Genomic DNA, 15,625 nt, shown 5'->3' with positions numbered 1-15,625 from the left:
TATAGGTTGGCGGACGAGCATATGGGCCATCTGATGGTAAGTGGTCACCATCACCCATAGACAATGAAGCTGTAAGAAATATTAACAATTCCTTATATCGTCAATGTGCCACCAACCTTGGGAACTAAGATGTTATGTCCCTTGTGCCTGTAGTTAGACTGGTTCACTCACCCTTCAAACCGGAACACAACAATACTGAGTACTGTTATTTGGCGGTAGAATAACTGATGAGTGGGTGGTACCTACCCAGACGGGTTTGCACAAAGCCCTACCACCAAGTGTTTCTAATTTTTTTTTACCATTTAGAGGAAATATGACGATGTTAAAGGCTGTATGACTTTCTCATTATCACCACATAGTATAAAACAAAGTTTCTTTCTCTGTCCCTTTATATGTATGATTAAACCTTTAAAACTAGGCAACGGATTTTGATGCGGTTTTCTTTAATAGATAGGATTCGAGAGGAATGTTTTTGCAGATAATGCATGGACAATGTAGTAAAGAAACACTGATAATTTTAGAAGTTTTAACGTGATGTCTTAAAATAACAAATTCTGTAGGACATTTAGTAATCGGTCGCTAGCTTGGTATAACTTTATAAACTAAAATCGATCGACGTTCATAATACGTTTTTACTTATACTTAGACGAAGTTTGACCAAAAGTTTTTGAGTATATCATGGCAAAGTTATTTCAAATAATATTGGTCCTTAAAAATATACCAAGTTCAGATTTCAACGTAGGGTATAACGTATCACAGCACCGTTTTCAGTCATCGTCAGTTTCAAATTTTTGCTACATTAATAATATTTCCATTAAGTAAGGGTTTTCGGACGTCTAGCCCTGGCAAGTGATCCGTTTCCTTTTCAACTGTCACCCTGAACGATTACGGGCACGGCCAGTCTAAATGGAGATACGCGAACTGGGCAAGAGAAATTACATTTGTAAAAAACAGGACAAATATGCCGTTTTATATGATTCGATGGGACAGCAAATCTGATAAGATCGGCAATCATTGAGGCGCAAAGCTTTACGTGCTTTTAAATTTCAGTACTTCCAGAAATATTGAATAATTTGAAGTCAAGATGTATTATTGTTTGGTCCACACGGGTTTGTTCAGATGAGATGATTAATTTTTAACCAGTTGTTAACGATTAGGTACTTCATTCAATAACTTTTGTCGAAATTATCAAATATCAATATTTGTTTTTTTTTTTTTAATTGTTATTGTCACTAGGTACGCCATTGTCTGGACGTAAAACAGCTTGGAAACTAATAAGATTTTTAAAATAAAATATAGTGATTATTATTATAAATTAAAATTTTATTAGATTAAAAAAATCGCATTTAAAACTATCCCAAAAATTAAGATTATTATTTAATACCAACTTACCGGCACTGATCTCGGACGTTCTTATAGTACAAATAAAACCTTTTTTTATTAATTACTCAACATATATTTTACTTCTAAATGCATTTCGATATTTTTAATCTATTTAAAATTTACATTAATATGAGTATTGAGCACACGCATTCTTGATTATAGCGATTGAATAAATCGCATAGATTTGTTTAAATTCAGACGAGATAGACAGATAATCAGCCTAATGTATGTCTTTCCTACAAAAACGGAGCATACAAGCGTGGTGCGTTGACCTTGAATCCGAAAAGAGGTCAGAAGCGATATTGCAAGACAGAAGTTTTAACAGTGAAAAATTTCCTATCACCGAAGCCTTGCCTGGAGAAGTGCTTCTTAAAACCTAATAAAAATAGATAATAGAAAGATAAAACGTTAGACCAGTGGCTTAATCATTATTAAATTTATAGACGTCAACCTATAAAAGAGAAGTGGAGTTCTTACGGCCTTCAGTGAAACGATATTTTATGGGTGTCGAGAGGCGTCCCATAACTCACAGATATAAGGCCGGACAATTTTCAGCCTTACCTTATGTAATATATTGGGTAGGACTCCACCTTTTTATGTGTTAGGTCGTACAGTGACCTTTGCAAGGGATCGAATTATTATTGTTATTGCATATTGAATTTAATTTAAGAATTGGCTAATCAAACTTTTATTAATATAATATTAGCGGGTATACTGCGAAACTTCGCGAAATAATTGGCATTAATCGATGACAATTTTCATTAATTTTTTTTCTTATACATGCTTAATTCCGCTCTCAATAGGCCAGTATTTATTTATCCGCTATCTAATATTAAATATTTTTTTAATAACAACAATTCAATGAATGATGATGTTTTGAGCGATTTGAAGGCATCCAATCTTGAGAGAGACCAGTCGTACAGACATATTATAGCGCATAGCGTGTATGCGTTATTATTATGTGCACTCTCAATGGAAAATTCGACAAGACTGCAAAGATTTCAGGTAACGTGCTTTCCGAGGCACAGGAGATTAGCTCCAATTTACAGATAGCTAAGACGATGTTATTAATTTTTATGTACCTAAGTAAAAATTTATACATATTGTCACTATGAAAGATTTTCATCTAAATCACTGTTTTTTTACTTTCATTTCTTAAATGTATCTCAGTCAGACGAGAAACCTCAGTCAGACAATTCGTTATAAGAACCATATACATATATCTGTCAGCCAGTGCATCTTTCGCAGCCATTTTGTAGATTTGATCAAGTTCTTTTTTTTTTTAATTTTGGTACTTTGACATAGCTCATAGCATTGTATCAATATTTTTAATTTTTTATATATCCTCAGACATGTCCATCTCCGTGATCTTCTCCTCAAAGGAAGAGGAGGCCTTGGCCCAGCTGTGGGAAATATACTGGCTGTTACTATACCGTATTGTCCGTGTTTCGTGTAACTATTTTAATTCCTTTAATTTAATTTTATTTTTGAATACAGCATGTTTTTATTTTCGGACATTGACATATTAAAATTTTATTTACAACAACAGCCTGTAAATTCCAACTGCTGGGCTAAATGCCTCCTCTCCCTTTGAGGAGAAGGTTTGGAACATAGTCCACCACGCTGTTCCAATGCGGGTTGGTGGAATGCACATCGGGCAGAATTTCTATGAAATTTGTCACATGCAGGTTTCCTCACGATGTTTTCCTTTACCGCTGAGCACGAGATGAATTATAAAGACAAATTAAGCACATGAAACAGCGGTGCTTGCCTGGCTTTGAACCCGCAATCATCGGTTAAGATTATCGTTCTAATCACTGGGCCATCTCGACTCAAAATTTTATTTGCCTTCTCTGTTTTATCTGCGTCTTAATAAGTGTTGCGTCTCTTCCTTGAAGCATAACGTTTGCTATGCACGTCATCTGAATTGATATTTAATTTCATATTCATTTTATTGACCATAATAGATTTTATGAAATAATACTATTAAAATTACATAATTTTCATGGTATCATTATCGTATACTTTTTGGAATTCCATTTAAAATTAGAATAACAATTTAAAACGAACGATAAAATAAATATCAAACGTCAATAGAATTGCTTTATTATCCACGAATGATATATTTAGAAGATATTGAACTATTTTTAAGATTAATGGGTTCCTTTATCAAGATTGATATAATTCTTTTTATTGAGAAGACTGCTTATTTGGTTTAAGGGTTTGAAATATATTCATTCGTCAAGAAGCTTTAGCCAAGACTTTATTTTACACGATGTAGAAATAGCGTTCAACGTGATAAATACTTCTTGAACCAATGAAACATAGTAATTCCATTATTCAAATCTGGAACAAATGACTTAAGCATAATGTAACTGAAACAATTAAATCAATTACTGGCTAAATTTGACAAACACAAGACTCACATGGGGCCGCTTTGCAACCGACGCTAATTTAAGTATATTTATGAGTTAGATACCCTTGGTGATAAATGTTGTTCAAGAGGAGTGGCGTTTGACCTTAGGGGGAAGATCCAAAGCATTTAGTTAAGCATTACATGAAAATCTGGTCGTAAAATATATACTACTCGCGTTTTAGAATGTTGATTGTCATATTCTAGGCAAAAAAGTAGCCTATATCATATCTTGGAGTTTATGCTTGCTGCATAACAAAGGAGAATGCCCAATAATAGTATCGCAAAAAATCTTCTTGTGTCTCTTTTTTATAAACTTAGTTATTATAAAGTAAAATTAAAGAAATTATTTTAAATATGATGACATTATAATATCTCCGGATAACTTCAAACCAAAAAAAAAGTAGTTGTTTCGTCTACATTGTATATTTATAAAATCGATCAACTCAGTCCGATTATGATGACGTTGCGAGTTTCGATTCTTATTTTTAAAATTAATTTCCAATATACATATAATAGAATTTTTTACATTTTATCTAAAAATACTTAAAATATGCATAACACTATTATAATATATGCAATATGCATTAAAAAGACTTTTTGTTTATTTAGATACAATTTATAAACAGATAATTAATAAATAAATAATCGATAACTAAATCGATAATAACTTTTACTTCTGTCTGGCAGCACGAGTAATATGTCACTCAGTAACTGTTTTCATTGTTTGTTTTAAGCTCGTGGTAATATTTTAGTACGTGTATAACAGCATTGGTGTTAGTATAAGCTAAAGTGATTGTGAGGCTGAGACTCCTTTGCTTGAGTTATACTTTTAATCCTTGCAGAGTTTACCTTGTGACTTATAATTTAACCACAGTGATTGTGAACGACGTGAAAACCCACCTGTCACTTCATCAGAGAAACGGCAATTAAACCAAGAGATCAGCAGGCGCGTACGTTTAATGATGTGAATGCACCAGCCCAATTTTTAGATAACATTTTTGAAGAATATTGTTATATTTTTGAAGAATATAAATGATTAATATGAAATAAAATAATTTTTGTATATTGCCTAATTGTTTTATTTCTCTCTCTCTCTCTCCATCTGACTCTTTCTCTTTCATTCTTTCAACAGCTGTCACTGCTGGGCTTATTTTCAAACCATAGCGTACCTTAATATAGATTTAACAACTACTTTTATTTTATTAATAATACTTTTATATTTATTAATTCCGGAGTTTTAGCCATGTTGTTTTATTTTTATATGTTTCTGTAGCATTATCACTATAAAATAAACATGAATTAAAGTTGACACAAAAAATTTTGTGGCGATACTAAAGTCCATAGTATTTTGGGCATTCTCCTTTCATCAAATTCGGTTCAGCTGTTTGGTCGTGAAAGAGCGACAGACAGACAGAGTTACATTAACATTAATAATATCAATATAGAAATATAGATTGAAAAAAGAATTAGAAAAATTGTGCTTGACTTTTTGATTTCTTATTGAAACAACCGAATTTTCAATGTAAATGGAATGAGGTTTCGTAAGGTCTCAGTTAATATGGAAATCCTGCCTGAATCGATTCTCGGACGTTTCCTGTATCTCATTTACATAAACTAGTGTTTGCTCCGTGGTCGAAAACCGAGCACAAATAAGTTTTATCAACTGCTCTAATTGCTACCGTGAATTATAGTAAGTTACATTTTTTTTAAAGATCGTCACTTGTTACTAATAAAAACAGGAAAAGAAAATTGATAATAAGAGAAAACTGGTACCGGCATTAAACTACGTTGACGACCTCCGTGGTCGAGTGGTGAATACACCGGTTTTCGTGGGTACGCCACTGAGGTCCCGGGGTCGATTCCCGGCGGAGTCAATGTAGAAGGTTTATAATTATTCTATGTCGTATTGGGTCTGGGTGTTTGTGGTATCGTCTTAACTTCTGATTTTCCATAACGCAAGTGCATTATTTATTTATCTTAGCTGTTTATGATCTTTGACATAGTAAAACATAAAAATACTGATGTACTTTTCATGAGGAAGAGAAGGTGGTAGTCCCAGTAACGATACTAGAATTTCTTTACATTATTATTGATTCCAAATTACAAATCACATATGTAAATTAGTTTGGTGAGCAGACTAAACATTGTAAAGTTGAGTTTTGATAGGATAAATAAAAATTTATTGATATTAATACGATTGGAATGTTATATGTAAATATCCGTAAAGGAAAACGCAAAGATAAATCATGCTTACAACTATTTATAAATTTATTTGAGGAATTCCGATTTACTAAATTGGCAACACTGATAAATCTGTAATGTTAGAAATTTAAAAACTTGTTCAAAAATAATAGTAGAGAAAAAATCTCTTACAACATGTTACAAGAGTAACCTTAGCCTTCAATACGGTGTTATGACATTTGATTCTATATTATAATTTATATCACATTACTATTGCATATTACGAATATAGCAAGGGCTATAAAATTTACTTTAATGTATACAATTATTATTGTAATTGATTGAAATAAAACTAGCTATAACAGATTTTAATCGCGTATATTAATTATTTTTAACATCCCGACGTTTCGAGCACTTTACAGCGTTCGTGGTCACGGGTAGACGAATTCAAATCCGTTATAGCTATTTTGCCTAGTTTTATTTCAATGTGTAATCGCGAAAATTTAAGACAACATTATGTAATTAATTGATCATTAATTTGTAAAACTGTAATTACTATTATTGTATATGGCATAGCTTTTAATACTGGCTATTTCTTATTTTAAATATGATTGAGCTGTCATTAAAAAACAATTGAACGATAGCGTGGCATTCTAACCAAAGATAGAGAGATTGGAGCATGATTGTAAAACGATAATATTATTTTGGCCATCCTGAACTACTGAAATTACAAACAATAACATGATGAGCCGAGATCGTCCGGTGGTTAGGGCGTGTGCATCTTAACTGATGACTGTGAGTTTACAGCTAAGCAAGCCAGCACTGAAGTTTTATGTGCTTAAATCGTAACTCATCTGGCTTGATGTTGAAAAACAACATCGTCAGGAAACATCCAGCCGTTACTTATATTTTGCCGCCACGAATACTAACTCTGACCGGATCAGGGTGATGGAATAAACTCTCGAAGGCTGAGAAAACCAGGATAAGGACATTAGGAGGTCGTTACTGTATCTGATAGATTAATCGATAAATATACCAAAACAAAATTGTCTGTAGGTAAGATAGGTAAATATTTTACGTTTTAAATTTCTGCCGTCGACCTAGTTACTGCGATTTAATCTGTTCAATTTCCTTTGATTCTATAGCGGAACGGATATGATAAAGTTGAATTTTAATTAAAGTATCGATTACATGATTAGATTACTTGCGTACGGGTTATGGATATTTAATAACTTTACTTGGTGGTAGGGCTTTGTGCAAGCTTGTCTGGTTACGTACCACCCATTCATTAGATATTTTACCACCAAACAGCAATAGTTAGCAATTTTGCGTTCCGATTGCAATAGACACTAAACTAAAAAAATTGGAGTGTCTCTTTGTAATTATAAAATAGCCCTTTTTTTACTCAATGCATATGTATGTATACACGGTACGAATACCAAAATGTTCCGGCTGATCTTTGAAACGGCTGAACCAAAGTTGATGAAAATTTGGTTCGCTACTTTTTAGCTCGAGACATGACAAACAACACCCTCAAAACTCGAGCGCTGCTGCGGGCGATTACTAGTGTAACTTTATGATATATATATTATAGATATATATTTTAGATACCATGATTGGTGGTAAATAATGGTTCATATTTCTATTATCCAGTAGATCCATTTTTCCGTCAACCAACTGATAACATTAAATCAAATCAAATCATAATAAACCCGGTGGAGCTACCACCGGTTCGGAAAGTAGACTGTACCGAGAAGAACCGACAAAAAACTCAGTAGTTACTATTTTTCAACATTTAAAAAATACAGTCATGTTAGTTAAATACAATTACTCATGGGTAAATAACTATGTATTTACTATAATAAGGCCTCGAATACCACAAAGGCTTGTGAAATTAGTAAGTGTGATCCTAATATCTTAAGCTGATTATCTTATTTGCTATGTCGGCACAGTATTTTGTACAACACTGCTATTACTTCACAAATCGAGAGCCTCGTAAGATTACTACGGAATTTTTTGCGAAGCGTATCGATCGAGCAAATTATTTAGTGATGTCCACTTCAAACCAATCTAAGCCGTCAAACATTTGGAAAAATCACATTTACATTGATTAATTCCGATATTCATTCAGATTATCAATGAAATGATTATAAAATCTTTTAAAGATTCCATACTCGTATATACAGTTTTCGGCTATTATCACGAAATCTCTTATCTAAATCTTCTATTTTTCATTACTAAAGAATAATGAATTATGTTTATCCAATCCAAATTTAAGTGCAAGCTGTTGATTCATATTAAAATCCATACAGTAAACTTATATTCGCGAACTATTTCTTATACATTTAATACGTTTCAAAGAAAGGAACGTCAATATTCTTCAATGGAAAAAGGTCGAAACAATCAGAGAAATTTCGAATAAAGTCGAGTAACTTAAAAATGTTGGTGCCTTTTGGAAATGTACGAATCCTGTAGAATATAAAGGACCTTCATATATTCTAAGTTCTGGTTGAATTAATACTTTATATGTATTAGATGTACAGTCGGAGTAAGAAAAGTTTCGTCACCTTAAGATCTATTTTCGTGTGCTCAGTATCAGCAATAATCTGCTTTACCGACCGAGAATAACATATTGCGTCGCAATGATTTGATGTCCAGATTCTAGAGGTACTAAGAGTTTATGACTTGATAAGCTAATCTATTTGAAAACTGACGAAGCTTTTCGTACACTGACTGTACATGGTAATAGTATTTTTTTATGTGTAGCTTTTCACTTTTCGCTTTCCTAGAATGTGTGGAAGTGAATTCGTGTTAAGGGATGGTGATGTATAACAGGAAGCCGGACGCGCGCTTTATTTGATTTGACCAATGAACGCACGGTCTTTGTTGGCATTAGGGCACCGACTCATTTTCCGAGCGGATGTAATGGTAACGAGCTGATATACTGCCACTTATTATCAAGGTAAGATTTCTGATGTGTATTATATGTATATATAACTATTTAAATGTATTTCTTTAATTAATTGCTGTCAAGTGAATATTATAGGTAGTGAATATTATAATATATACCTACAGATTATTTTTTTTTAGTGATATGATTTTGTTTAAAGATAATACATTCAGTCCAACGGGCTAAGTCATTTTCACAAATGTCAAAATATGTAAATGATAGTTTACAGTTACTGCACTTCGCAATTTCAACTGCAATTGTTTGACTATTAACATGACAATCGTGAAATTAATGATCTTTTAAGTAAATAAAGTAAATCTACTTTTCGTTACTTTCACTGTTTTCCTTTAACCACGATTATTTGAAAGATATTATTTTAAATTTATGACATAATTTTTTATGTATGTATACACACACACACACACAAACACACACATACTAACAGTATGTATACCTACTTATACGAGTGACATAAATATGCAAATGACTTCTCCGATAGTACTTGTAATGTTCGTATGTAAGGTTAATTAGATTAAATTAATATTATGTTTAAATATCAGCTTGCTGTGCATAAACACCGTCTTCACCGCGCGTTCATTTTATTTTATTTTCCCGCGTTTTAGCGACGTGTGTCACTCGAGATGACAGATGCATAATTATACAGATAATATATATTTATAAAAATATTAATCTAATATTCGTTAAAATGTTATTATATATCCGTGTACATTAGAATACTAATAAATGTAAAATTTTAAACGCTAGACTAATCGAATTAGTACAGTTTACAATTTTTCGCTTTTCATAATTTCATGTTGAATTTATCCGTCATAGTGCTTAAAAGAAATAACGGACACTGGATTTTGAAGCTCACGTTTACTCATCACATGAGTTAGGTGTTTTTCTACTTAAAACTATAAACGGCGTTATGTTAAAAATTATTCAAACTCATTTAACTAGAACTTTTTCGTTCATAGCATCAGCGCTAGATTTTAAGCAAGTTAATTCCACATAGTGAGGCCCGGAAGAAGTTACAAAATGTAAAGTTATGAGGCGAATTTAAACTAGAGCAAGGTTTGAGAACTTTTAACAACGTTAATTTTAATTTCAAATGCGGGAAACCATTGAAAATATTTACCTTTGTATAGAAAACGGCTCGTGGTAACGTTCAATTATAATTTTAAATTTCATTCTTAAAATAGTAAGATAAATTAACATTGGTTTACGAGTAAATACTTGATATTAATTTGAATGAATTGAAGTGGATGATTGTTGTTTACGTTTAAGTTTAAAATATAGATGATTATTTTTCTTTAATTATTCATTACAATTATATTAATTTAAACGTATTTCCTTCAACGTAATCTTACAATTGCAGATAAATTTTAAATACAACACGCTTCAGTCTATCTTAATAGATATATATGAAAGAAATGCGGGTCTTATTCAGTAGCTTCATTCTCTTTTCGTGTGCGTAATTCATGTATTTTTATAATTTATATTTCAAAATTTCATTAGAAAATTTCCTATGTATTTAACCAAAAACCCGCATTGGTGAGAACAAACTTTAACACTTTTAATAATACAATACTATTGCACTTAACAAATTTTTATATTTTTTTCTTTGGTATAGGTTGGCGGACGAGCATATGAGTCACCTGATGGTAAGTGGTCACCATCACCCATAGACAATGAAGCTGTAAGAAATATTAACTTTTCCTTATATCGTCAATGTGCAACCAACCTTCAGAACTAAGATGTTATGTCCCTCGTGCCTGTAGTTACCGGAACACAACAATACTAAGTACTGTTATTTGGCGGTAGAATAACTGATGGGTGGTACCTACCCACACGGGCTTGCACAAAGCCCTACCACCAAGTATATATTACTATATTTTATTATTATTTCTTAATTTTACTTCCAAAATAGTTTCGTCGACGAAACGCCATTTTTTCACAAATCCATATTATAGTGATATCACGTAGTAGATACTCGTATCATGTCAATTTGCTGTCAAATATTCTTTATTTGGCTTTTTTCTGTTATGGTTGGAATATAGAATAGCTAATGCTACTTTACTTATTACTCTTTTCAGTAGATAAGCGAAATTCTTTAATGGAATTCGATACACTGGTTCTAAATGGAATATTTAAATTCTTATGTTGAATACCAAATGGATATACACTATATAATATAATTATTCATAAAACACACTAGAATTATAACAGTTTTCAGAATTCCAGATATCATATTTATGTTAGCGCTTAATTTTCCGGTAATCAAAATCATTATTATCACGAAAAATGTAATCATTATTTATATTTTTCATACATAAATTCATTTTCTCTATATTAAAGGTCAAAATCATGAGCAAGCGCAGCGAAAGCGACTGCTATATATAAAGCTACAGCCACATCTGATAAAGGCAGTTATTTAAACTACTCTCCGCTATTCCTTATTCCGACAAAACGCTGTCATAACTTATGGGCTGAGTTACGAAATGACAAATACATGAATTCTCTAATGATTTATACCGAGAATAACTTTAGCGTATAGTTTACTTTGTTGGAAACGCGGTCACAGAGGGGCCAGTGTTTGCTAGAGTTCAGACTAGGTTACTTGTTTGCTTACAATTAGGGACCTAGTTAGGAGTACACGGGGTAGAAATTTGATATGTAGAATAAGGTCTACTATAATGATTCAGTTCAGGAAAAAAATGTATATACTAACCGGAACCAATTGTAACTGATATTATTTAAATTTTGACAAAGAGTAACTACTGAGTTTCTTGCCGGTTCTTCTCGGTAGAATCTGCTTTCCGAGCCGGTGGTAGCTTCACTTAATTGTAACATGACGATTCAAAAGTGCTTGTAGTCTACTTGAATAAAGTTTAATTTGATTTTGATGATTTTGATTGATTAATGCAAAATTAACTCTGCCTTTCTGTCTGGTCGTTGTTCTTTTGCAACCAAATCACTGAATCGAATTTGATTAAGCAAGCAAGACTGTACTGTACCCTAAGCCCCTAAAACGAGAGCATATTCGCGATAGAGGTCCGTTTTATAATTACAATAAGTAAAGGTAACACAAAATCATCAAATAATACATATAACTTTCTTCGTGTACTTTACACGATACAATTTATAAAAGGTGAGGATAACCGATGATCGCGGTTTCAAATCCGATAAATTTCTACACACTTAATTTTTAATTTATTTTGTAATTGGCGCTGAAGATATCAATTGGATGAGGGTGGTGGACAGTGGCGGCGTTAGGCGTGGGCGGTGTGGGCCACGGCCTCGCAGTGCAAAAGGCCTCGCGCCCGAAATTTGAAAAAGTAAAACATAACATTGGGATCAGAGTACTGTAAAAAAAAAAACAAACAAGGGCCTCGCAAACTGTAACTTGTCCACACTAAGATTCGATCTTGCGTCTTCACTGGTGGTGGAATTATTGGTACTAACCAGGGTTACACCTTAATTTTAGGTTGGTAAAACTTTGGTAAAGTTTGGGGTACGAGATTCACGATGCATATGCTATACTGCTTGTAGAACTTATCTTTAGCAAGCATCAGCTCTGTATCAGCTTAGACATATCGCCGACAGCCATCGCATTTTCTTTTGTTATATTATTAGCTGAGCCCGTGACCTTGTACGCGTTTGAATTTAACAAAAAGAAATATTATTGTAGCCTAAGTTACTCCTTATTATATCAGTTATCTACCATTGAAAGTCCCGTCAATATCCAGCCGTTCTAGAGATTAGCCGGAAGAAACAAGCAGACAGACAAAAATTGTAAAACATATGCATTGAGTAAAAAAGGGCTATTTTAATATTACAAACAGACTCTCCAATTATATTATATGTACAGATTCTAAAAAGCATTTTTAGTTTATGTTTTATTCACGTTACGTTTGTTTTGATTTTTCTTAAACCGTGTCATATATAATCGCATATACAATATATAATTATGTAATATGTTTGTTTATCTATTTGAAAAATTATTTATTTATAATCATGATCTGACCGATCTCGTGCAATTATTGACATACCCCCGGTTAGATCTGAATTGTAGAAGGCGGGATTTGAGTCCGCGCCGCGGCAAAAATTTGGGGCCTCCATGCGCGCTACACATACAAGCAACGACTTAGTTAGTAACACACTCTTTATTAGAATATTTACACTCATTTTATTAGAGTACAGTCGTTTAAAACACTCAATTATTTATTTGTGAAAAACTTCGAAATTAAGACTTTAGATTTTAGTAATGATAATAATTATAATTCATGTCTTAGATGTTAATTATACGTTAGTATAAATGAATAAACTCAACCTGGATTAGTATGATTAATGTTATATGAATCAAAACCTCAGACTTCAATTCATATTAAACAATGTGTAATGGAAAACGTATGTTATGATGTAAATATTGAATTATATCTATTCTCATATTTCCATATTAATTGTTTTGTATATGAGGATATACGCGCACTGCATGTGAAACGCTCCGATTTATTGACTGTTCTACAAAAGATAAAAATCGATAAACGCTAGTGTTAGTTAATTACATTTCCATTTGTTCTAATTGAATGTCAATTATTTTGTTGAAGTAACGAATTGTGATTGGTTGATGAAATTTAATTACGTTATAATATTTATTAAAAAATAATTAATGATTTCTCTAGTGATTTTTATCTCAAAAAAACTTTTAGGGCATAAATAAATAATTAATAGTATACGTTTTTTGCTTTACCTAAAAGGATACACAGAAATTGCTGACACATATTGACATTGAGTTACGAAAATTTTAGGTGACATAATATTAATTTCAAAGCCAAATAAATATTAATAATTCGCTTAAAAAAACAACAACAAAAAAATCATGCGCATATACTCACTCAGCGTTCGTCTCAGGCGTAGGCAGGTCTCCTATCGTGGTCAAGGTCAAAGTCGACCAATAGAGTGACCCGAGGTATTTACGCGTCAAAGTCGCGTAGTCACCCGGGCGATGCGGATATGCCCAATCGCCCTAACAACAAACAAATGTACTGATTGCATGACAGTCTCGTTGAAATACATCAATTTTATAGCACGTGTACGCTGCTGTCCACAGAGTAATTGCATTTATTCCTCAGAGAACTCGCAGTTTCTGTTCAATTTGTCCAGTTCGATTGTTTTTTTTTTTCATAACTTTTTTTGTACTAGAATCTACTATCGTGAAATTTAACGGAAGTAAGTAAATAAGGCTTAATTTATTAACGATATGATTACTCTGTAATTATTATGACGTTCAAAATAAAAAAAAGTCCTGAGCCGTGCGTGATATACATAGTGTTTGATAAAAAAACTTTTTTTTATGGAATATGTTGGCAGACGAGCATATGAGCCACCTGATGGTAAGTGGTCATCATCACCCATAGACAATGACGCTGTAAGAAATATTAACTATTCCTTACATCGTCAATGTGCCACCAACCTTGAGAACTAAGATGCTATGTCCCTTGTGCCATTAGTTACACTGGCTTACTCACACTTCAAACTGGAACACAACAATACTGCATACTGTTGTTTAGCGGTAGAATATCTGATGAGTGGGTGGTACCTACCCCGGCGGGCTTGCACAAAGCTCTATCACCAAGTATACTATAGAATTCAAAATATACTTAGAACATGAACAAAATGAATTATGTGCCTTATGATAAGATTGGATGGCACTTAACTACTTCTATTTAGTACTTAAATTAATAAGATAGATATAGTTTTATTATGGTATAGTTTGGAGGACGATCATAGGGGCCACTTAGTGGTAACTGGTCACCGCCGCCTAGAGATAACCACCAAACTTGAAAACTACGATGTTATATTTCTTGTGCATGTAGTTACACCCTTCAAACCGGAACACAACTGAGTACTGTTGTTAGGCGGTAGGATATCTGACCTACCCAGACAAGCTGTGCCAAATCAGAGATCAGAATATATTTTATATTAAAGCACAATTTAAGCTTATGGATAGAGACACATTGTATAAAACAATACAGACATAATATAGATATGGTAAAAAAGATTGTGTTCCGTCGAAAAGATAGTTATTTCCATTGTACCACGGGCTCTGGCATTATTACCTCTTTGAATCACAAAACTTAGTCTTTGAGCTCAGAAAGCGCTACCTCTTGGGTAACAAAAAGTCTGAACCAGTTTAGAGAGATCTTTCATGACATTTATTTTTATTTAGAGATTTCAGACACGAAGAAATTGAGTTATATGAAATATTTTTAAACTAAAGCGATTCTCGCAAACTACGACTGGATTATTTTTTAGTGCTTATGTATGAATATATATGTATATAACTTGTTCGGTTCAGTTGTTTTCACAGATATTTTTCAATGTTAATTTGTATACAGGGTTATTGGTAACTCGAAGTATATTCGCTAGGAGGTGATAGGGGTGACTATTTGTAATAATTTTAACCCCCATATGCATACTGCAAAAATTAACCATTTTTGAGTTACCACTTTTTTCAAAATTTGCCATAATACAACTTCAAAAATTTATTAAAAAAAAAGTATCAATTAAAATCAATCAATCAAAATAGAGTTAAAATTATTGCAAATAGTCACTCCCATCATCTCCTAACGGGAATACGTCGAATTACCCTGTATGTATATAAACGCCAGCATATAAATAAATTCACTTAC

At 32.6% G+C, this 15,625-nt stretch overlaps 1 protein-coding gene across 1 annotated transcript in view; it reads right to left on the bottom strand.

Annotated features, from left to right (window-relative positions):
• LOC124532854 overlaps window positions 1–15,625 on the bottom strand; it is a 190,930-nt gene that overhangs the window by 24,080 nt on the left and 151,225 nt on the right. The window contains exons 8-9 of the mRNA XM_047107963.1: window positions 13,829–13,959; window positions 12,983–13,057 (exon numbers count right to left, since the gene is read on the bottom strand). Of these exons, the coding sequence (XP_046963919.1) occupies window positions 12,983–13,057; window positions 13,829–13,959 (206 nt within the window). The remainder of the gene's footprint in view (window positions 1–12,982; window positions 13,058–13,828; window positions 13,960–15,625) is intronic.

Source organism: Vanessa cardui, chromosome 10 (assembly GCF_905220365.1).
Source record: "Vanessa cardui chromosome 10, ilVanCard2.1, whole genome shotgun sequence".
NCBI classification, from domain to species: domain Eukaryota; kingdom Metazoa; phylum Arthropoda; class Insecta; order Lepidoptera; family Nymphalidae; genus Vanessa; species Vanessa cardui.
This window is presented reverse-complemented; position numbering and strand designations above follow the sequence as displayed.